The sequence below is a fragment of the Humulus lupulus genome, chromosome 7 (genome assembly GCF_963169125.1).
Source record: "Humulus lupulus chromosome 7, drHumLupu1.1, whole genome shotgun sequence".
In the NCBI taxonomy this organism is placed as follows: domain Eukaryota; kingdom Viridiplantae; phylum Streptophyta; class Magnoliopsida; order Rosales; family Cannabaceae; genus Humulus; species Humulus lupulus.
In genome coordinates, this window is record NC_084799.1 from 198,960,773 (window position 1) to 198,986,003 (window position 25,231).

Here is a 25,231-nt window from a genome sequence, read left to right on the forward strand (position 1 = left end):
TAACCACGGCCCACGAGCTGTGGAAACTTTACGTCGACGGCTCGTCAAATGAAAATGGAGCGGGGGCAGGAGTTATTCTGATCACTCCTGCAGAGAGCAAATTTCACTCTGCTTTAAGATTTGGCTTTAAAGCATCTAATAACAAAGCTGAGTACGAGGCTTTACTTGCGGGACTATGAATAGCAAAAGAGCTCAAGGCAAAAGCTATACATTGCTACAGCGACTCCCAGCTCGTGGTTAATCAAATCTTGGGAGAGTACCAGGCTCGAGGCACAAGAATGGCAGCTTATCTGGAGAAGGCAAAATCCGCATTGGAGTATTTCGAGTTTTATGCATTCAAACAGGTTCCCCGAGAACAAAACTCAAATGCAGATGCCTTAGCTCGGCTCGCCACTTCCGCCGAAAATGAAGAGCTGAATGTTATACCCGTAGAACACCTATCAGCACCCAGCATTACTGAGCCAGACGAGGAAGATGTGTGTATGATTGAAACAGAACCAACCTGGATGAGTCCGATAGTTGATTATCTCGAAAATGGAATTCTTCCAAGAGATCGAAATCAAGCTCGAAGGTTGATGTATCAACTTCCTCGTTACACCATTCTGGATGGAAAGTTATACAGAATAGGGTACTCCATGCCGTTGCTTAGATGTGTAACTCCTCCCGAGGCTAAGAAGATCATTGAAGAAATTCATGAAGGGTTCTGCGGAGACCATACCGGGGGGCATAGCCTATCCAAGAAGATTATACGCCAAGGATATTTCTGGCCAACCATTAAAACGGACTCCTTCGAGTACGTGAAAAAGTGCGACAAATGCCAGAGATTCGCCACGATACCCCGAGCTCCACCTTCCGAACTGACCATGTTGACATCCCCATGGCCTTTCACGGTATGGGGCATCGACCTCATAGGCTCACTCCCAACTGGCAAAGGCGGAGCTAAGTATGCTGTGGTCGCCGTTGATTACTTCACGAAATGGACGGAGGCTGAACCATTGGCGACCATAACTTTGAAAAAGATCCTTGATTTCGTGGTAAAGAACATCGTATGCCGATATGGAGTACCAAGAAAGATTGTATCTGATAACGGAACCCAGTTCGATTGCGACTTATTCACCAACTTTTGTAACAAGAACGGTATAATAAAGAGTTTTTCATCAGTGGCTCACCCTCAAGCGAATGGTCAGGTCGAAGCCATTAACAAAACTCTCAAGAGCTCTCTAAAGAAAAAGTTAGAAGAGGCAAAGGGACGATGGCCCGAGGAATTGCTTCAAGTCCTTTGGGGATATAGGACTACAGCTCGGACTTCAACAGGACATACTCCGTTCTCTCTAGCGTACGGCTGCGAGGCGATGTTGCCCATCGAGGTCGAAATTCCGACGATCCGAACTCAGATTTACAATCAAAGTTCCAATCATACTCAGCTCGAAGAAACCCTAGACTTGATCGAAGAAAAAAGAGAAGAGGCTCAGCTGAGAAATGCTGCTTACCAGCAACGAACCACGAGATATTTCATTAAGAGGGTTCGAGATCGAAAGTTCGGAGTGGGAGACCTGATTTTGAGACGAGTATTCTTAACAACCCGAGATCCAGCAGCTAGGGTGCTCGGGCCGAACTGGGAAGGACCATACCAGATAGAATCAGTCATCCGACCTGGCGTATACAAACTTGCGAGATTAGATGGGAGTCTGATACCTCGAGCATGGAATGGCGAACACCTTAGACCATATTATCAATAGTGTAGAAAGTGTCGCATGTAACCATGATTTTCTATCTGTATTTAGTTTGTTTTTGAATTTCATCAAATAAAGGGTCTACTTTGTTTCACATGTAATTTATTTGTATTTTTGCAATCTCTCTTAATTTAATAACCTATGGTCACACTCATAGGATATTAAGGGGGCATCATTGGTATACATACCACCAGCTTAAAAAATAAAAAATAAAAAATATACATAAAGTATTTGGAGATAACCAAGTACGCGATCTTAGATAGTTCGGACTTAACCGAGTTATCAAAAACATAAAGTATTTGGAGATAACCAAGTACGTGAGCTTAGATAGTTCTGACATAACCGAACAACCAAAAACCTAAAACGTTTGGAGTCAACCAGATGTGCAAACGCAACAGGTTTGGAACAAACCAGCCAAATTATCGATCGATGATAAATGGGAGCCTAAACCCATCGCGAAATATGTCGAGATCGAGGCTGGAACATCTTAAAGAAAAATAGTTTCGAACTCACAACCTCGGCGCCAAGATACTAAGGATGAGGAAAAGTGACTAAAAAGATAACCAAATCATTCATATTACACACCATATGAGTACTCTTGAGTTCGTGGTTAAAGTAATATCCGACCTTGATAAGTAACGAGGTCGGAAGCAGATAATTCGAATAAACTATGCATGAATTCATCAAATTTCGAGCCTAAAATCCAAACTATGTTTGTATGAATAAATAAACATAACCGGTTCATCAATATAAAATGTGCAAAATATTTCGAGCCAAGAAATGTAAAGCATATAAAAGAATAGTAAAGGAAATTGTATCAGCCCCGTGGGCATAGGTTAAAATAATTACAGAAATAAGGGGACGCAGCCCCGATAACTGGTCTCCCCGAGGTCAGATTCAAAGAAGAGGAGTCTCCTTGGCCTTCTCAGCATTAGTGGCACCGGACCCCTCAGGACGAATAGCATGACTATCCTCCTGAGCTTCCTCCGAAACAGTGCCCGGAGCGGCCTTTTCCTTCTCGAGCTGCTCAGCCTTCTCCTTCTCAAGCCGTTCAGCCTCTTCCTTCTCGAGCCGAGCATTCCATCGTTCAAGAAACGGCGCCTCGTGGGGACCCAAAAAGCTGGTGTCCAGCTCTTAATTATAAGCCCACATCCGGTACATGGCTGAGCCAACCGCCGTTTCCTTCTTTTCTTTGTACTCGGCAGTAAGGCGAGCTTTGACATCCTCTATAAGGTCGAAGGTGGCGGTCTTGTCCTCCTCGAGCTTCTTATTGGTCTCCCGAAGTTAGGTGTTATCTTTCTTTTGCTCCTCGAGTTCAGCTTTCAGCTTTCCGAGCTCCTTGGCCATATCCTCACGCTCCTTAACCACTGCGTCGAGCTTAGCATTTGCCGCCTTCAGATCATTGTTCGCTCTAAGGTGGAGGTCCTTCGCCTCTTGGGCATGGGTCCTGCTCGAATGGATCTCGTTATTAAGCTCATAATTGAGCTGGGCCGTGAAGGCAAGAGCTTGAAAAAAGGAAGAAACCACCATTAGCCTCAAGACAGCATGGATATAAGCAAAAGAAATATGGAAAAATACTTACTGCAGCGGTGTGCTCGATACTCTTCTCGTAGAGGACAGTGCGGTCTCGGGTGCCAGTTAGGCACTGCCACTGGGGAGCTTCGAAACTGCCGTAGCTCTGGCCGATCCGGGACATGACATCCGAGATCAGCGTAGATCCATGAGGTCCGGCAGCGTTATCCACCACATATGAGTCCATATGGGTGGAGATGGTTAGCTTCTGAGCTCGAGAAGCAGAAGGTCTCTTGGCGAGCTGAGCAGAAGACGTTTGACCCCCCACAAGAGTTTGGGACTCAACCACGACAGGGGTACCAGCCAGCGAGGCCGGCGCCACCATAGAGACGGCGGCCTGCGAGGATGGCATCGTCGCAGCGGCGCTAGTCTGGCCAGTCGACGCAGCAGCAGAGCTCGAAGCCGGCGAAGCAGGAGGAGGCGTTTTCTTAGATCTCTTGGAACCTTTCCCCGGCTGGCTGGTTTTCAGTGACCCTGCCCTGGGGCGTTTGCTCCTCTTGGCACCCGCATTGTCAATAAGGGCGTCAAGGTCGGAGTCCATCTCGTCTGCACAAGCCAACACAGTGAGTCAGTAAAAGAGGTGTACAAGTTACTTCAGTATCACAGACGTATAGAGTGATGGCAGAAAAAACCTAACTGGAACTTTCCCCCGAGCTCGAGCTTGGGGACCATGAAATTCCCCCATCTTCAGAAGAGGCGGGGGGAGTGCCTTCCCTATAAGTTGGTGATAAACTCGAGAGGTCCCTATAATCATTGGTCCTATACTACACAGCTATCCCATTCCACACCTCGTCCGTGGTGTACATAGTGTCGTATTTCCCGAGCCCACTATCAAACCTATGGACACAGTCGTCTACCCAACTCCATATGTAGAAGTGGTATCTATCCTGTGGGCACGAGACTAACCTATTGGGCCTGTGTTTTAGCAAAGTGGGGGACCACATTCTTGAAGTAGGAAGGGTTTTACCTTCATCTGAGTCCGAGCTCGAGGCCTCGTCGTTGGCTTCATTCCCAGATCGCGGACTACTCAAGCGAACTGGGAGAGATGCCCTCTGTTCTCTTCTCAGAAGAAGGGTGCTTATGGGTTGTGGCACCTCCTCCAAACGTTCATATTTTTTGTTAGACCAGTCAGAGGTTGACTGGCCTTCTCCCAACAACCCACAGGCTCGGAGCTTACCCTCTTGAAGAAGATACGAGAGAGACCTCTTGCCATAAGGAAGTTGGAGCAAGGCCTCTCTATGCCTCATCATTGCTTCGTTGGGGGTGGGACGCTTAAAATTGGCTGAAAGACGAAACACTTTTCAGCTAAGTATGGTCTCAAGGGCTAAAATTCCGAGCTCGAAAAAAAAGAAAGTAACAAGAATACTTACGAATCCGCCTGAACGAACGATGTCGAGACGGGGACAGACCGTCTGTTCAGAAAAAAGCCTTTTTGGAGTCATGAGGGTGGTTTGGAAGATCTTCAAAAATCTTCGTCTCTTTGGGATAGCTCGAGAGATAGTAAAAACCATCCCCTCCCTGAGCTCGGGAGGGGTTACTCTTCAAACAAAAGAGATATAAAATCTCTTGAGGTGAGGGTCCTTTCCACTGCAGCTCGTGATACAAGGACCTCAGGGCAGACAGCACCTTGTACGAATTGGTGTTGAGTTGGAATGGAGCCAACCCAACGAAATCAATGAAGTCTCTGAAAAAGGACTTCAAGGGCAGCAGAGCTCCCGCCTTTATATGTTCTTGGCTCCAGGCCGCGTATTTCACACTGGCATCGCGGCCCCCAGGGGCGAAACAACTCCGTTCATGACTAGCCAGAGCTCGACACTTCACGGTGTCCAACGAACTAAGGCCATGGAGGGCCAAGATGTCAGTTATTTGGTCGGTGGTGGTAACCGAGCTCTGGTAAAACTCGGCTTCGAACATCTCCCTCTTAGGCTGCGAAGACGAAGGCTCCGCCATTAAATAAAACTGGAGTTCCCTAGGATGATATGCAACCGTGACTTTTAACGCACGGTCGAGGGGGATTGGCCTAGGTCCTGGGTTGAGCTCCGGATAGATGACCTCCCGAAGAATTCTTCTCTTCTTTTCAATGACCTCGTCTATCTGACGGCGATATTGGGCTCGAATGTCCTCTTGCTCGTGCGCGAGCTCGTATTCTTTTATCCGACGCTGATTCCGGGCAAACAACGTTTCTCGGCTCGGAGATTTAGGCTCGTAAGGGATGGCTCGCAAAGACCCCCACCGTCTTTCCAGATTCTGTGACATCTAACGAGAAAGAAAAAATGGTGAGGGCCATGCATGCAAGAATCACGAGCTCGATGGTATGAGCTCGGGGATTTAGGAACAAAAAAATTAAATATTGAGACCCTTACTAAAGAGTCAGAGCGTGTGTTCCACAAGAAAGAAAAGGAGCGTGGATGATCTTTTGAAAATCCCGAAATTCAAGGGAAAGAAAGGTGGCGGTTAGCCAGGAAGGGCATTCTTGGGTTTCGTGCATTTGTCAAGGACAAGGGTTTTTACCCAAAAACTTATTAGACAAGAAACATGGCCTAAAATTTTCAAAACCCAGAAAGTTGAAACTTCGCTCAAACGTTAAAACTGGATATAAACCAGTGATGCGAAATCCAGCAGGGGAAGTCTAGGAAACTTGAAAGCCTATCGAAACGAAACCTCCTATCTTATTATGCTAAGAATATAAACTAGCATACACAGCAAATACAGTATAAAAAATAACAACAAAAATGGCGTACTTACACAGTGATGGTGATTGCAGCGAAATCGTCGATTGGAGAAGAGGTTGCAAGAAAGAACTCACTGACTCGAACAGACCAGGATTTCTTTGTTTCTTGGGTCGAGAAAACATGCGCGGGACAGAAGCTTTTTAGGAGAGTCTCTGGTTTTCTGGTTATTTTTCTTTTCTTGCTTACGATGAACAAACGTGAAGAAGAAGACGAAGAGGGGGGCCTTGTATATATAGGTGGAAAAATGGAATTAATCAGGAGCGTCGAGTGAAATTCTCACTAGATCGAACGGATGGGGATTAATGACAAGAAGGTGCCGAAAAGTTGTCAGACGGACGATCGTGGGCGTGTTCCCAAGGTACTCAAGTACCTAAAGTGAGCAATACCCAGCTGACACGTGTCCATTTTCAAAAGTGTGTGACGGTACGGTTCCCAGAAAAGGTAGTTCAAAAGTTTCCTTCTCTTAGGATTCGAACAAATACTTTTGAGGGGGCAAGATGTTATACCCAGATTTCGAGCCATAGCGAATGTGACCTCGAAAGCTGAGTTCGCAACAAATGGTCTCGCAAGGATTGGGGTATGCTCCAGGATGGTATATCGAGTCTGCAAAGTACGATATATGATCTCGAATGCGGTGACCTCGAAATGATCTCGATCTCGAAAGGTAGCTCTGAGAACACCCTCATCTTGTGGAACAACTTCGGAGCTGGGGTCCTGAGCTCGATGTACTATCTCGAAAGCAATGTTAGCTCGGGAGATGTCAGTGGCTCGCACAATGACGAGAAACCTGAGATGCTAAAGCCTTGGAGATACGCTATAACCTCCTTGAATATCTACAAGTATTGTAAACATGAGATGTAATCCTCATTTATTGATGTAAATCCCCAAGAATCGTGGGATATTATTTAGTCAGTTATGCGTTTCCTGGTCTTCAGGGACGTTTCCTTTTTTATCTGATTAAAGGCATTTAAAGCCATTTATTTTATTCACAAAAGAGTAACTACCCAAAATATGTGGGATAGTATTCTGCATCCTTCTCTATAAATAGAGAAGCCATGCACCATTGTAAGGGATCGAAATTTTGATCCTTGAGAGAAACTCTGGAGAATTCATGCTAAAGAATTTTTCAGAGATAATCTTAAGATTAATAACAGAGACTCGTGGACTAGGCAGATTTAACTGCTGAACCACGTAAAAAACCGTGTGTTTGATTTGTTTGTTCCGTTTGGCCATCATCATTCATTGTTTTTGTGCTCTTCTTTTATCTGTTGACGAAAAATGGCGTCAACAAATTAAAAATTACTACATATCTTATAATAATTTATTTTTTATTAAATAACATTATCTAATTGAATAATTTAATTTAATTTAATACAAATCTTAAAAATTAATAATGATTAATTAAATAGTTAATATTATTAATTATATAATTTAATAGTTAATGTTATCTAATTAATAATATTAACTATTATTAAATTATTTTAATATAGAAATTGAAAAAAAAAATTGTTAAAAGTTTAAAGTATTAACAATAAAATAATGAAATTGTTTTTTTTAATTTGAATAACATTATCTAATAAAACATCATAAAATAACATAAGATATTATAATATTGCATAAGATTTAAAAAATGATAACAAATTTTGATGTTATCCATTCCTATTCACATTACTAAAACTCACAGACTCTTGTAACACTCTAGATGGCGATTGACAAGACTTGGACAACATTGAGAAATCGTGCTTGTCAAGAATATTGGAATGGTCTACAATCTTTTTTGAGGATGGCCTCGGAATATAAGGATTCTGATGGAATAATTAGGTGTCCGTGTGTCAGATGCATAAATAATAGGCTTGAAATTTTACCTGTTGTCGAAGCACATGTATTCGATAAGGGATTTTATCAAGGTTATGAGAGGTGGATTTATCATGGGGAAGCGGAACTAGATGTTGTTGATGAGGTAGTTGATGATGATGAAGTTGACGAGATGATTCCCATAGTGGAGGACTTCCTCTTACTATCAACTGAGCAAGTAGACAATAGTGGCGCAAGTCAATATTACGACGAGTTATTTGAGGAGATTGAAGCTGAGTTGTATCCTGGATGTGATTGGATTTCTTCCCTTAACTTCTTAGCTAAGCTATTACATTTGAAAGTTAGAGGGAAGATTCCTAACAACATATTCGATGAATTATTGAAGTTGTTAAAGCTTTCCTTTCCGAAGGAAAATAAAATTCCATCAACGTACTACGAGGCTAAAAAGAGATTGAAGAAATTAGGGTTGGGATACGAGTCGATTCATGTGTGCCAATATGATTTTTGTTTATTTCACAAAGAGCATGCAAACAAAGAGGAATGTCCAGTTTGCGGAACTAGTCGATGGGTTACTTTTGAAAACACTAAAGGAAAAAAGGTGCCGCATAAGGTGATGCGTTACTTTCCATTGACACCCCGATTGAAAAGACTATACAGCTCAAGGCTTACAGCGAAGGACATGCTATGGCACCACACTGGGAAATTGAAAGATGATGGAGTGATGCGACACCCGGTGGATGGGACGGCGTGGAAGAACTTTGATGTCAATCATCCTGGTTTTGCAAGTGATCCTATGACTGTCCATTTAGGCTTAGCTGCTGATGGATTTAATCCATTTGGCAACATGAACCTGGCATACAGCATGTGGCCTGTGGTGTTGGCGAACTATAATCTTCCACCTTGGTTATGTATGAAAGACAACAATTCGATGCTGACCATCCTTATTCCTGGTCCAAAATCACCGGGTAAGGACATAGATATATTTCTAAGACCATTGGTGGATGAGTTGAAGGAGTTGTGGGCTAACGGAGTTGTTACGAGAGATAGTACGACCAACACTATGTTCAAGCTGCGCGCATCCCTTTTATGGACAGTCAATGATTTTCCAGCTCGAAGTAGTTTTTCTGGATGGAGTGGTCAGGGATACAAAGCTTGTCCTACATGTAATGAAGACACATCTTCCATTCGAGTAATCAGTAAGACATCTTATGTTGGTCACAGAAGATTCTTGCCCAGTACACATCGAATGAGAAGGAACCTGCAAGTATTCTATCTCGATGATCTACTTAGAGGCCGACACTGGAAAATTGTTGAGGATGTCAATCACCGTCAAATTTGGGACATCAAGGACGATGAAGCTGATGCAGATGTTGATGTTGTACATAACAGAAACTCATCAAATTTTGTGTTGACCGTGGATCTCGGTCAGTTGGTTATGGAATCTCATCAACCTGCAACATATATTGGCACTATACAAAATTCACCTGCTGATCGATTGGATGAAAATTTCATAAATGACGACTTAGGCAAAGAAGAAGTCGATGAAGAAGATGAATTTCTAGTTGATATTTGTGAAGATGATGTTAATCATGTGTCTCCGATTGATGTTAATTTAATTAATGATGAAAGTGATAGTGATTATTCTACTTAGTTTTTATATTTTTGTAATAAAGACAATTGTTTAAAATATAATATATGAGACTTGTAATCATTTTGTTCATTTCCATTGGTGATATTTGATACTAACTAATAATTTAATACTAACTAATCATTTTTGTTCCTAAGTACAATGTCAGCAGATATAGCCACCTCTCACGGCGGAGATGGTGGAGGTCTAGACCCGCCAGATCCTAGTAGAGTACCCTCTTCCTGCGAGTCAGGTTAATAATAATTTTCAAATTTTGCTCATAGCATGAAAGTCAAGCTCAACGAATGTTTAATATATATTAATATTTCAAATTTTGGTTATTCTTGAAAATGTGGATAGCTAAAGTGCCGAGAAGAAAGGGTCGTGGCCTGGCTAATTCGAAGCCACTTGAAATTCGAAGGCAAAATGCCGGGAAACCACTAGATCTTCAGCTTGATCCTAGGACGGACAAAGTGGTTGGCTTGGAGGACCAAGCTTTTGTCCGCGAGATAGGCCTCCAAGTCACTTTGTTGTTGCCAGGACATTACTTGGATTTCGCTGATGTACCTCAACAATTTAAGGAACAAGTCGTACAAATGATGAAGGCACAAATTTAGAACAAGTCTTGTGGTATAATTTTTTTATTAAAATCATTTACAAACTAAACTAACGTGTTATTTTTAATGTAGTATTTTTATAATGTTGATGGTCATCCAGAACCCGAGAGAGTTATGAAAACTATCTACACAGAGATGCGCAAAAGATATTCTGAGAGAAAGAACATCAGACATACTCACTTCAAAAAATATTACTCTAATCCGGATGATTTGCAGAGTGTTTTAGTTGCCCCACCTGACCATTGCTCCAAGGAGAGTTGGAAAGATATTGTTCAGTTGTTTTTGAGCCCAAAATTTATCGCGCGATCCAACCAAAACAACAAAAACATAAAAGAAATGAAGTATACATCGACGCAAGGCACAAAATCGATGGCAGCTAATCGTCACCAATTTGTAAGTAAAAATATTAATTTAATTTAAAAAAATTTTACATTCTAACTTCCTATCTCTAAATTTGTATAGGCGAACCCTCATGAACATGTTATTGATACTTGGAAAGATAGCCATTTGAGAAAATCGACAAAAGTTTTTGTCAACGATACAGCTCGAGAAACTTTTGTAAGTTTAAACTTTTGTGTTATTATTTTCATTAAACTATGTTACTGATGTGTTTCTAACACTTTTTATGAACAGGAAAAACTGACGGAAGAGCTTGAGAGGGCACGACTTCAAAGCCAGTCTCAAGGACCGACGGAGGGATCTGAAACTGGATCTGCTGCTGAATCCTCGTCGATCGATCAGTACGAGATTATGAGTAAAGTACTTGGGGAGAGGTCTGACTTTCAAAGAGGAGTAGGTTACAACAAAGGCAAAGGGAAAAAATCAGCTTCCAGCTCCACAAGTCAAAGTCAGTCACATGCCCAACCTGCTCATACACCTCAGGAATACATGGCTACTATGGCGGAAATAATTAAGTCAATGCGTGAAGAGATCTGGATTTTGAAATCTCAACAAGGTCCATCTAGTAATCCTCAGCATACCAGTACAGAAACTGAGTCGCGGTTTGAAAGCCTTCTCCAACGATATTTACCATCACAACCTGAAGGTGGTATATCTTCTCAAAGTCCACCTCCTTGGTCAATGCCACAACAACAACAACATTTGTATCCACCTCAACAGAATTATCCAAACATGTATGGACGCTCCTTCCAGTCCCCTCCTTTTTATTACCCCGACGTCCCTGCAGGATCTCAGACGTCACATCCTAGGCGTCGTGACTTCGGGGATTCATCGCAGCAGCAGCATCCACAGCAGATGTATGGTCAATTTGTGAGTTCGTCGCAGCAGCAGAGGTATGGTCAGTTTGAGAGCTTTTTGCATCAGTCTCCCTCGCCGCGACCACATACTCGACAATTTAGATCATCTTCGCAGCAACACTCTACACAAGCACCACAGTTTGCTTCACCACCGTTGCCGCGCCCTAATACTAGTGATCAAGATATTGATCTTAATGAATATTTTACACCAAGTTGGCCCGATCAAAACAATAATAATTAGATTATGTTTTTTAATTATATTAAGACAATTGAAATTTTATTATGTTTATTTTATAATTAGTTCATATGTAATTAAAATGAGACAATTTGTATTTTATTAAGTTAATTTTATGATTAATTACAATGTTATTTTTGTTTGATGAATATTAATTGTGTTATTAATTATAATTTATGTTAAATATTAGTATTTTTAAATAAGTATTATATGTATATTTATTAAGAAATAAAATAAAATTAATTATTATATTTTAATATTAGTATTTTATTACCGGCGGATTAATAGAGGCGGAACCCGCGTCACAGCGTTACACATCACCGGCGGAGTCCCGCCTCTATTAATCCACCGGTAATAATACAATACCGGCGGGTGGTGTCATTCGGTCGGTAATTGTGATAATACCGACCGATTATTACCGGCGGGGTTTTACCGGCGGACTTCCGCCGCTAATACTGAATACCTGCGGACGCACCATGTATTACTGGCGGGAGCCCCCGCCGGTAATAGTAATATTTGTTGTAGTGTGTCCGATGAAGCCACAATCGTCTTCTCCGCCTTCAGTGCTCCGCAAGCAGTCATCAACGTAGATCGTACCGGAATCGATTGCGATCTACCTGGATCGGATCCATTGGAAATGTTGCTGCAGACGAGATCAAGAGGCATATCCAATTGCTTCGTGTTGCTCACCGATTCAACCTTCGGCGAAGTAGGCAGTGCCGGACTTAAGGGAGCCATCGATGTCTCTGTTGATGAGCAATATCCCTCAACTCTAGCATCTAATTCCTCTTTGAGATGCACTTTTATTGCCTTCAGCTGAGCATCGAAGAATTGATCCATGCGCAATTCTATGGATTTCAATGTGGCTCTCGCGAATTCATAAAGCTCTTCGTCAGTCATTTTGCGGAGCTCTCAATGAAATTCTCTCAATGAGATGCTCTCAATGAAATTCTCTCAATGAAAGCACCAATTGATACAATATCAATTGTATCGGGATGCACTTTTCGAATCAGTGCCAAACTCCAAATTGAACCGAAGTTCTACTATCACATTTCCATATCCATAATAGCTACACCATTACATATTTATAGGCTTTTACACCACTTACAAATTACTAATAAGCCCCTATAGTATTTTCATAGTCTAACAAAAGGACAACCATTGTATGAATATGAGATTAGGAGCAGTAGCTCAATGGGGAGAGTGGTGTTCTCTCAAATATCACTGGGTTTATTAGCTATACTATCCTATTTATCTAGTCATTTTAATTGTAGTGTTCTATGTGATGTGTCGGGCCTAACACAACCATGCACTCAGCTTCTATGGTTGATATAGCCACTATCGTTTGGAGATTAGTCTTCGAACATGCACAGTTGCCTATGACTTTAAACACATAACAAGTTAAGGATCTTCTAGTGTCCACATTTGCTTCATAATTAAAGTCTACACAACTTATTACAAGAGTCTTTCAGTTAATGATCCTTTAATGTACCTTAGGTCCATTTGTGAGTTGTGCCAAGTGCTTGTCTTGGTTCTGCCATAATCCTACTAACAACACTCATAGCATGACCCAAATCAAATCATATATAGACCAAAGCATACATTAAAAAGCGAACTTTATTCGTGTAAATACCCTTTTTCATGTGTTTCCTTTCTTATCAGTCTTTAGTGCATGTGACTGAGAAAAGTTTAAATGATTTACAAATGGAGTTAAAACCCCATTGTAAATCTTCCAAGAATTTTTCTGAGGTATTTCTTATGAGACAACATGATTACACTTAATCTCTCTCTTTTTATTTGAATCTTAAGTATTCTGCTACCTGGTCTCAAATTTATTTTCATTTCCAATTCACCATTCAGTTACTATATCATAAACATATATATAATAGCAAGTATATGTCTAATTGGTAAATAAACACAAGGTTCATAACTACTTTTAGTTAAACAAATGTTAGTTGTAAACACATCAAACTGGATGTTCCATTGCCTTGGAGCCTCCTTTAACTTATTCAAAGATTTTTTTAACAAACAAGCTTGATCATGTTTTCCATTATAAGAACCTTCAAGTTGTTTGTGAACATTTCTTCAACTTTTCAATGTAGGAAAGTCGTTTTTACATTAATTTGGTCCACCTCTAACTTGAACGTAACTTCTTTGGCCGTTATAACTCCACTAGATGTTTTTGTTTACCATAGGTGAAAATATATCAATGAAATCTACTCCCTCTTCCTCAGTGAAGCCCTTGGCAACCAATCTAACTTTTAACCTCTCTTTCTCAAGTCTATATTACAACTAAATATTGGGTTCTAAGGATATTTTTGAGTAGTAGGCCTACAATAATTTTTTCTTTTTTTCTCTTTGTCATAGAATCTCTCTCAATCTTCCCCGACCTCTCTCTCACCAATGATCTCCTTCTCACTTCACGACATTATATGTATTTATATTTCAAAAATTGAAAAAAAAAATTGCATCTCACATGTATTTTTGTAATTTTTTCTTATTTTAAAAGATAAACCAAATTTGCCGAGCAGTTGGTAGTATCATCCTCCGAGAAACGGCGCATTTTTTAACATTTGTAAATTCATGAGTGTTATGCAAGAAGCTCTGTGAAAGAAAGCTTATTATGTATTACACAAGGGGTTGGACACAAAGCAAGTACAACTTGGATACTAATAATAATAATCAACACCATGAAACTAAGTAAATAAAGGCACTAAGACCTTCTTAGTAGTCTCATGACGAGCTTTCATTATTTATTACACAGAGGATACCATATTATGCAGTTGTTGCATAAAGACAATAGACCCCTTATTTAAGACAGTACACAACAGACCCCTTATTTAAGACAGTACACAACAGACCCCATATTATGCATATCTATGTACACCAGATGATCTGGTGTGTTTCAGACTTGCACTTTTAATAACCTGGGATGTCCACCAGCTCCATCTTCGCCACATCAGACAGGTCGGGCGCGGAGGCAATGAGACACTCTCTCTTGCCGTCCGGGGAACGACTCTTGCAGAACATCTGGTTTTCATGGTTGCGGTATGCAACTTCGTTCTCGTCGAGTTTCACCGGAAGGAACAGCATGTTAGCATCTTCGTCGCACGGACAACTGTCGTCGGAGGCAAAGATCCAGTTGGATGTGGGGCTGCGCTTCCAGAAATGTCCGGTCGCAATGGATTTTATGCGGACTAATCCATCGCGAGCGCTGACTAACTCATGTGCTATAGTTTTGTCGCTCAGTTCAGTGGCAGTGAACTGCAGATAAGTTAGGCCATGGATCTGAGTGGCGCTCAGATATTTATTATCGCTGCTCCGCCTGAAGGCCACGATTTGGCGTCGAGGCTGAGTAATTGAGATGGTAGCCATTGCGATTGTTTTTTTTTCTTCTTTCCGAGTATATATGTTCTATAAGCTAACTTGATTCGCTGAATAAGTTTGGTACGTATTTATAGGGAAAATATTTGAACTTAAAATATTAATTTGATGATGGACATAAATAACATTATTGTATATTTTTCCAATTAACTTAAAAGGAATATATCCATTTTTGTCTCCCTCAAAAAAAAAAAAAACACCCATTTGCTATACTGTATTTTGGCAAAATACAAAGTTAGTACATTACAATAATGATTATCGGGTATATATCCTTTAATTTGAAATCCCACCTACTTTGATACCTTTGGCTTAAATTTGGTCACAGGTATATTCCCACAAATAATAACCTACTATTCTATACCTATTTTTAAATTATAGATATCTAATTATCATTATTGATAATATGGGATATTAAAATGTGTACGATTTTAAATTACTGGGTACATGATAATCATTATGGAGAGCATAAGGTAGCTAAGTTATATTTTATGAAAACACATGATAGGATATGTATATTTCCTAACTTAAATTAATAAATTTATTTATATTTATATATAACATTAAAATTTATTATTTATAATTTATGATACGATGGATGTAGTTCAATTATTATTTGAAAAATCTGTTAGTATTTTTAAATAATTTTTTTCATAAAAATATCAATTTTTTTTCTAAAAAAATATTAGTTTGATAAATTATAAATAAAGTACTATAATATATAAAAATAATACTTTAGTGGTTGATAATTCTATAATTATCCGAGTTTGTAAATATAAAATAATAAAATTTAAGATTTAAATACTTTTTTTATTATATATTTATTTCAAAATTATTTATTAATAAAACAAAATATATGTATAAAATAAATATAGATTCTATTTTTTTTGTTGCATAAATTCTATAATGAATTCATGTTATCTATTACATTGATCTTCGTTAAAGTATATTCTTCTTGATATGGACACCCACTATAATAACTAAAATGTGATAAAACTAACACTACAAAAAAAGGCTATACCAAAAACACTATGCCAAAAGTATTGGGTATATACATTTTTAGATGCGCGGGACCTTTTCGCGGTTCTAAAATAGGGTTAGTGGCTATACTGAGAACATGTTCTCGGTATAGGGTCAATAAATATCCCAGCACGCAACCCCTATTCTTCTTCCTCTCTTTCTCTCAGTTTTTACAGACCGAGCCTCTCCCTTTCTTCTCCGCCTCTCTCCACCGACTTCTTCCATTTCCCTCTAAAAAATATCATTTTTTGGTCCAAAAATCTCCCAAGTTAAGGGGTTTCTCTCTATTTTTTAAGGGTAAGATTTATTTCTTCATTTATATAATATTTATGAAATGGTAATGTATTTTTGTACATTTTTTTTATGGTGTTTGTGCGATTTTTCTTGAGCTACATTGAGGGATTTGAAGGTGTTGGTAATTTTTTTTTAATATTTCTGTTTTGTTTGATTTTTTTTCTATATTTTAAAGATTTGTGTTTTTTATATAAATGAATTAATATTAGTTTTAATAAAACTCTGTTATTATATTAGGGTGAATGTATTTATTATTAGGTTTTAAAAATGTTTATTAGTAAAAATGAGATTAGGAATTAGAAAATTGTTTGATGGTTAATTAATATATTTTTGTATTAAAATAGATTATTTGTTGTTTTGGTAAAAATTATGTATTAAACATATTAGTAAACATATTAAATATTTGAGTGTTAATTTGGAATTTTTGGGTCACTACAAGAATAACCACTTTCGAGGGAGACAATATTAGGAGCGACATATTGTCGCCCCTAATATTGCAATATCATGGACGACACATTGTAAGTCGCCCCTAATATTATGGAAAGTTATTAGGGGCAAAAAAATGCAATATTAGGGACACGTCACCCCTGATAGTGAGATATTTTACCTGAAATTTGGGCGCCATTTTAAAATTGGTGAAAAGTATTAGGGGCGACATGTCGCCCCTCATATAGTAATATCAGGGGCGACACGTTGTAAGTCGCCCCTAATATTGGAGCTGTCGCCCCTGATAATCAAATATTTTGCCCAAAATTAAGAGGGAAATTTTGTCGGTGTGTTTTAATTGTGACCCGTTGCCCCTAATATTAGGGGCGACATGTGTAATATTATGGGCGACACATGTCATATGTTGCCACCTGTTCTAGTATTAGGGGCGACACGTGTAATATAAGGGGTGACACGTGTCGCTCCTAATACTGTTAATATAACCTACCCCAGTCGTGCCTCTTCTCCTTCCCTCATTTCTCTGAAATTTTTCAGCCGCCTCTTCCCTCTCCTCCTCTCCTTTTTCCCTCCTTCACTCACCATCATCATCCTTGCCTCCCATCCCCACCCTCATCGAAGACCCGCGGCGCGACCCACCCCCTCCGAAGACCCAGGCGCGGCCCACCCTCTCCTTCACTCACCATCATCGCCCTTGCCTCCCAACCCCACCGAACCACCATCATTCTTCTCCCAACCCCAAGACCGAAGACCTCTCCGACCTCTCAGATGCAACCCCAAGACCCAGGCTGACCCAACCCAAAGACCCAGGCCGAACCTCCGGCTCAGACTCCCTCTCGGCTCTCTCTCCAGACGGTCGGACGCAGGTAAGCTTGTATATATTTTTTATATGTATGTATATATAATATATGTAGTTCTATATATAATATATGTATATATATAACCGGTTCATAATATTATATATATAATATATGTATATGTATATATATGTCTTGTAAAATATATAAATATGCCTCTCTTTTTTTAAATTTAAATTTTTGGGTTGATTTTATGTAGAAATTGAAGGAGCATCTCTTGGAAATTTGGTCACTAGAGTATTGATAATTTTGTGGCATCAAGGTATTTATTTTTTAATTATGTTATTATTTTAACTAATATGTGAATGTTTGTACAAAGTAAGATGTGTTTGAGTGATATATTTATATATGTGTATAAAATTATAGCATGTGTTAGTATTTAAATTTGATTAATAATATGTACATTGTCAATGTTCTAGGAATTTTTTGAGTGTTTTTTGTAGGGTTTTAAATTTTTGGGATATGTTATAATAGAGATGTTATGCTGCCGAAATTTTGGTAGAGTTAAATGACTAAATAAATAATAATATAATAAATAAAACATTGAATACTTAGAATTAACAAAATAAATTAAAACATTAGATAAATAATTTAATTTAATATTAATAATTTAATAATTTTTAAAATAAAGTGAAAAATTATAATTTAATATTAAAAAATTTAGTAATTTAAAAATAAATTAAATAATTTCAAAATAAATTACAAAATTATAATTTAATTTAATATTAACAAATTTAGTAATTTAAAAATAAATTAAAAGTTAGATAAATAATATCAAAATAAATTACAAAATTTTAATTTAATTTAATATTAACAAATTTAGTAATTAAAAAATAAATTAAAAATTAGATAAATAATTTCAAAATAAATTAAAAATTAGATAAATTATTTCAAAATAAATTAAAAATTTAGATAAATGAATTAAAAAAATATAATTTTATTTAATATTAACAAATTTAGTAATTTAAAAATAAATTAAATAATTAGATAAATAATTTCAAAATAAATTACAAAATTATAATTTAATATCATAAGATTTTATAAGCTGATTTAGAAGACTAGGTTTATTTTATTATTAATTATTGTTAAATTTTATGAACAATATGAATATTTGCTATGTTAATGTATTATGAATATGTACAATTGTTATTTTAATAAACTAATTTGAATATTTAATATAATATTTTTATTTTTAATATATTTATTTTCAATTATTTAAATTTTAAATAATAATTTCGATAAATAATTAATTAAAATTTTATTTAATTAATTAATTTTATTATTTTTTTTATAAATAAAATAGTATTAGCACTACAAGAAATACACTCTTTAGCAGCGACACTAATAGCGGCGACAAAAGCTTAGTCGCCGCTGATATAAGACAGTTAATTTTTTTAATTAAAAATATTACTAGCAGCGACATTTTTACTATTAGCGGCGACATTTACCGCCACTAATATTTTTAAAATGTCAAAAAAAATGTGGGAAATAATTTTAAAATACCGTAAAAAAAAAGTGGGAAATTTCCCTCCAACGGGATATTAGCGGCGACATATTATATAATAGCGGCGACACGTGTTGCCGCTAATATTCTCCATGTTGATTATAAAATATCTGCGGCGACTATTAGCGGCGACACGTGTCGCCGCTTGTTGACGCCGTTTTTCGTCAACAGTGAAAGAAGAGCACGAAAACAATTATCAGTTATGGCCAAAATGAAATACAATAATACAAACGAGATCTTTTACGTGGTTCAGCAGTTAAATCTGCCTAGTCCACGAGTCTTTGTTATTAAACTTAAGATGATCTCTGAAAATTCTTCAAGGATGAATTCCCCAGAGTTTTCTCTCAAGATCACAAAAATTCTCTCCCTTACAATGGTGCCTGACCTCTCTATTTATAGAGAAGATTTTAGAATATTATCCCACATATTTCGGGAAGTTATTCTGTATATGCAAATAAATTAAATGGCATTAAAAGCCAGCAATCCTATATACAAGGAAAGTCCCCTGAAGATCAGGGGGTGTATAACTGAACAAATAATATCCCTTGATTATAGGGGATTTATAGTAATCAATGTAGATTGCGTCTCTTATAAATGACTCATAAAGATATTTAAAATTATTATCTTGTATCGCCAAGGCCCTATTCACCCAAGTCTCTCATTGACTGTCGAGCTATAACATATTCCTGAGGCTGCATGGCTTCGAGCTCATACGTGCATCAGGCTCGGAGCCCTGATTCGAGGCCATTTGAGAACAGACGTATTTCGGGGTCAGTCTTTCGAGCTTATAAGGCCTCGAGGCAATCATCTTCGAAGTCATCTCTGCTTCGCGGGCTGAATGCTTAGATTCCGAACGTGTTCCAGACATTACGAGTTCATTTATTACGAATCCATCTTTTGAGGTCACAATTCTTATGGTTCGAAATCTGGGTGTAACATTTGGCCCCCTCAGAAGTATTTGTTCGAATCCTATGAGAAGGAAACTTTTGAACTACTTTCTTCGGGAACCACACCGTCACATACTTGAAAACGAACACGTGTCAGTTGGGTATTACTTATTCAAGGTACTCGAGTACCTTGGAAATCTGCCCACAATCGTTCGTCTGCCACCTTTCTGGTACCATCATATCATTAATCCCCATCAATTGGATTTTACAAGGGTTTTGTTCGATGGCTTAGATTAATCCCCTTTTACCATCTATATATATTAGACCCCAGTCATCATCTTCTTTTTATTTTGCACTCATCAGAAGAAGGAAAAGAAGCAAAACCAGAAACTATCCCTGCGAACTTCTTTCTTGTGCATGTTTTCTCAGCCGAAGAAACAGAGGACCGCCAGTTTGTTCAAGACCATGTGCTCATACCTGCAGCCTCTCCTTCAATCAACAATTTCTCTGCAATCGCCATCCTTGTGTAAGTATCTGATGTCTTTTCATTTTCCATTATGCCAGTTTCTATCTATGTTGTTCTTGTTATTTCTGGGAATGCACTAGTTTATTTTCTTAGTATGACATGCTAGACCGATAGGCTTTCACGTTTAAGCCTCCATACTAGGTTCAAACCACTGGTTCCAAATCCAGTTTTGGCGTAGAACAAGGTCTCTTTTATCTGGGTTTCAAAATTTCAAAAGACATATCTTGCACACCAAGATATCGTGTATAAAATCTTGGTTTTAAAGAACGCACGATTTCCAAGATTACCATTTCTGAATAACCGCCACACTTTTTTCCTGATATTTCAGGATTTTCAAAAAATTTATCCACTGTCCCCCTTTTCCTCGTAGAGTACACGTTCTGACTCTTTAATCGGGCTCTTAGTATCGAGCTCATTTGTATTCAAGCATCCTTCGAGCTTGTCTTGTCAAGCTCGCATTTCTTGAGCCCTTGCATGCATGGCCCTCACCATTTTTTCTTTCTCGCTAGATGTCACAGAATCTGGAAAGACGGTGGGGGTCATTGCAGGCAATCCCTTACTCGCCAAAAACCCCGAGCCCAGAGTCACTGTTTGCTCGGAATCAACGTTTGATTCGTGAATACGATCTCGCATGCGAGCAGGAGGAAACTCGAGCTCACTATCGCCGCCAAATTATCGAGGTCATAGAAAAGAAGAGGAGAACACTTCAGAAGGCTCTTTATCCAGAATCTAATTCAGGGCCCAGGCCGATCCCCCTCGACCCCGAATTAAAAGTCACCATCGCGTATAGTCTAGGAGATCTCCAATTTTCACTGATGGGGGAGCCTTCTACCTCGCAGCCAAGGAAAGAATTCTTTGAGGCCGAGCACTACTGGAGCTCGATCACCTCGATAAATTAGGTATCTGATATCCTGGCCTCCCATGGTCTTAGGTTGTCATGCTCCTTAAGGTGTCGAGCTCCAACCTCTAGTGAACGAAGCTGCTATGCTCCAAGGACTAGAAACCCTGACAGTAGGCTGAGATATGTGGCATGGAGCCAGGAACACATGAAGGCAGGAGCATTATTGCCTTTGAAGTCTTTCTTCAAGGACTTCAAGGACTTTGTTGGGTTGGCCCCGTTCCAGCTCAACACCAATTCTTACAGGGTTCTGTCTGCCCTGAGGTCGTTATAGCACGTGCTGAAGTGGAAAGGACCTTCACCACAAGAGATTTTATATCTCTTTTGTCTGAAAAGCAACCTCTCCCGAGCTCGGGGAGGAGACAGTTTCTACTATCTCTCGAGCTATCCCAAGGAGAAAAAGGTCTTCGAGGACCTTCCTAACCATCCGCCAGACTTTAAGAAAGCCTTCTTCTGGACAGATGGCTTGTCCCCGTCTCGATGCTACTCATTCAGACGGATTCGTAAGTATTCCAATTTTCTTTATCTCTGTGCTCGGGCTTTTGTTTGTAGGTTTGTACTTAGTTAAAATGTATCCTATTTTCCATCCAATTTTCACCGTCCTACCCCCAACATCACGATGAAGGAGCATAGAGAGACTCTGCTCCAACTCCCTTATGGCAGGAGGTCTCTCTCATACCTTTTGCATGAAAGTAAGCTCCAAGCTTGCGGGCTTTTGGGAGATGGCCAGTCAACCTCGGACTGGTCCAACAAAAAGTACGACCAATGGGAGCTCGTGCCTTTGCCAATCGGCATCCTCCCTCCAAGGAGAGAGGTGAGGCCCCCGCCTCCAGCTCGCCGAAGAAGCCCGCCATCGGGGAATGAGGCTAACGATGAAGCCTTGAGCTCCGACTCAGATGATCAAGGTAAAGTCATCCTTAGATCGAAAATGTGGTCCCCACCTTATTAAAACACAAACCCGATAGGTTAGTTTTATGCCCCGATGATAGAGACAACTTCTATATATGGACTTGGGTGGATGACCGAGTTCATAGGTTCGATAGTTGGCTCGGGAAGTATGATACTATGTATAGTCTGAATGAGGTCTGGGATGGGATAGCCGTCCAATATGGGACCAAAGGGACATCTCGAGGTTGACGTCCACCTATAGGGAAGGTACTCCCCCGCCTCTTTTGAAGATGGGGGAATTTCATGGTCTTCGAGCTCGAGCTCGGGAGAAAGTTCCAGTTAGATTTCTTCTACCATTACTTTGTATATCTATGCGACGCTGAATCACTTCATATATTTTTTCTTTTTGTTATGACTCACATTGTGGCGTGACTGTGCAGGCACGATGGATTCCGACCTTGACAACATCCTCGAGAGAGGTGGCGCTAAGATGAGCAAGCGTCCCAGGGCGGGGTCGCGAAAGGTGGACCGTCCTACCAAAGTCCCCAAGACGATCGAGAAGACACCTCCTCCCCCAACTCCGCCTGTTACAAGTTCCACCATGGGGCCGCCTTCGTAGGTCGATGCCTCTATCATGACCGAGCCCCAACTTCCTGTAGTGGTTTTGCCGACACTTGGTCCACCTCCCAGAAAGCCTTCTGCTTCTCAAACTCACAAGCTGTCAGTTTCTACTGACATGGAGGAGTATGTAATTGACAATGCAGCTGGGTCCCATGGGTCTACGCTGGGCTTGGATGTTATGTCCCGAATCGGCCAGAGCTTTAGCAGTTTAGACGCTCCTCAATGGTAATTTTTGAACAATGCCCGAGACTGCACTTCCCTTTACGAGAAGAGTATCGAGCTCGCCACCACGGTAATTTTTCTTCTACTCCTTTGTTATATTTATAGATAGTTTTGGTGTTGATGACGATTCTATTTTTTGTCAGACTCTTGCTATTACTGCCCAGCTCAACTATAAGTTGAACAATGAGATCCATTCAAGCAAGTCTTATGCTCAGGAGGCGAAGGATCTCCATCTCAAAGCAAGTGATGACCTGAAGGCAGCAAATGCAAAGCTTGAGGCAGGAGCTTAGGAGCTTGAGGCCAAGGCATCTGAGCTTGAGAAGTTGAATGCTAGGCTTGCGGAGCTTGAGAAGGAGAATTCCAAGCTCGCAGAGCTTGAGAAGGAGAATGCTCGGCTCGAGGAGGCGAACAAAAAGCTCGAAGAAGAACGGGCCGCCACCTTTGATATTATTGAGGGTGAAAAGGCTTGCCTCCTTGCTAAGTATAAAGAGATGAAGGACAAGGAGGTTGATTTGACAATGTACAGGATATGGGCCAACAACGAAGACCTCGATACCAGCTTCCTAGGTCCTCATGAGGCGAAGCTTCTAGATAAGTGGAATGCTTGGCTTGAGGCGGAAGAGGCTGCTCGGGAGGCCGCCTCCGAGGGTGCTCGGAAGGATAGTCATGCTATTCGTCCTGAGGGGTCCGATGCTGTTGATGCTGAGAAGACCAAGGAGGGTCCTTCTTCTTGAATCTGATTTCGGGGGAAATCTTATCTTGGGGTTGTGTCCCCTTATTTTTTTGTAATTACTTTAATTTATGCCCGTAGGGCTGATACAATTTCTTTTCATATTAATACATATGCTTTACATTTCTTGGCTCGAAATATTTTACACATTTTATATTAATGAATCGTTTATGTTTATTTATTCATACAAACATAGTTTGGATTTAGGCTTGAAACCCAACACATTCATGCATCGTTTGTTCGAATTATCCGCTTCCGATCTCGTTATTTATCAAGGTCAGATATTACTTTAACCATGAACCCGAAAGTACTTGTATGGTTGTGTAATACTAACGGTTTAGTTATATCCTATTGCTTAGTTACTTTTTCTTGTCCTCGGTTATTTCTCCGAGGTTATGAGTTCGAAACTATTTTCCCATAAGATATTCCAATCTTAATCTTGACTTATCTCGAAGTAAGTTTAAATTCCAACTTGTCGATTAGTTCTAGCTGGTTTGTTCCAAACCTATTAAGGTCGTGTTTGGTTTGTAATCCATACACTTATGTTTTTAATCTAGTTCGCACATTTGGTTACATCCAAACGTTTTTATCTTTTGATAATTTGGTTACGTCCAAACTATCTAAGCTCGCGCATCTGGTTATATCCAAACACTTGTATGTTTTTGATAATTTGGTTACGTCCAAACTATCTAAGCTCGCGCATCTGGTTGTATCCAGCACTTGTATGTATTTCGTGTATGTTATTTTATTTTTTAAGCTGATGGTATATGTACCAATGATGCCCCCTTAATATCCTATGAGTGTGACCATAGGTTATTAAATTAAGAGAGATTGCAAAAATGAAAAGAGATATAACATATTGAACGAAATAGATCTTTATTTGATGGAATTCAAAAATGGACAAATTGGTACAGATAATCAATCATGGTTACAGGCAACACTCTTCCTATACTACTGATAGTATGGTCTAAGGTGTTTGCCATTCCATGCTCGCGGTACCAGGCTGCCATCCAATCTCGCTAGCTTGTAAACATCGGACCGGATGACTGACTCTATCTAGTATGGGCCTTCCCAATTCGGCCCGAGCACACCAGCTGCTGGATCTCGCATTTCCAAAAATATGTGTCTCAACACCAGATCTCCCACACTGAACTTTCAATCTTGAACCCTCTTGTTGAAATACCTGGTAGCTCGTTCCCGGTAGGCAGCGTTCCTTAGCTGAGCCTCGTTTCTCTTTTCTTCAATCAAGTTTAAGGTTTCTTCGAGCTGAGTGTGGTTTGAGTTTTGGTCGTAAATGTTAGTTCGGACTGTTGGAATTTCGACCTCGATAGGCAACATAGCCTTACATCCGTATGCTAGAGAGAACGGGGTA

The 25,231-nt window shown here is 39.5% G+C and overlaps 1 protein-coding gene across 1 annotated transcript; it reads right to left on the minus strand.

The window, feature by feature from the left end:
• Positions 1-14,506: 14,506 nt before the first annotated feature.
• On the minus strand, positions 14,507-14,962 carry LOC133792563 (uncharacterized). Its single transcript, XM_062230471.1, has one exon. It carries the CDS (start codon positions 14,960-14,962, stop codon positions 14,507-14,509), a length of 456 nt encoding a protein of 151 aa, XP_062086455.1.
• Between the last annotated feature and the right edge of the window lie 10,269 nt (positions 14,963-25,231).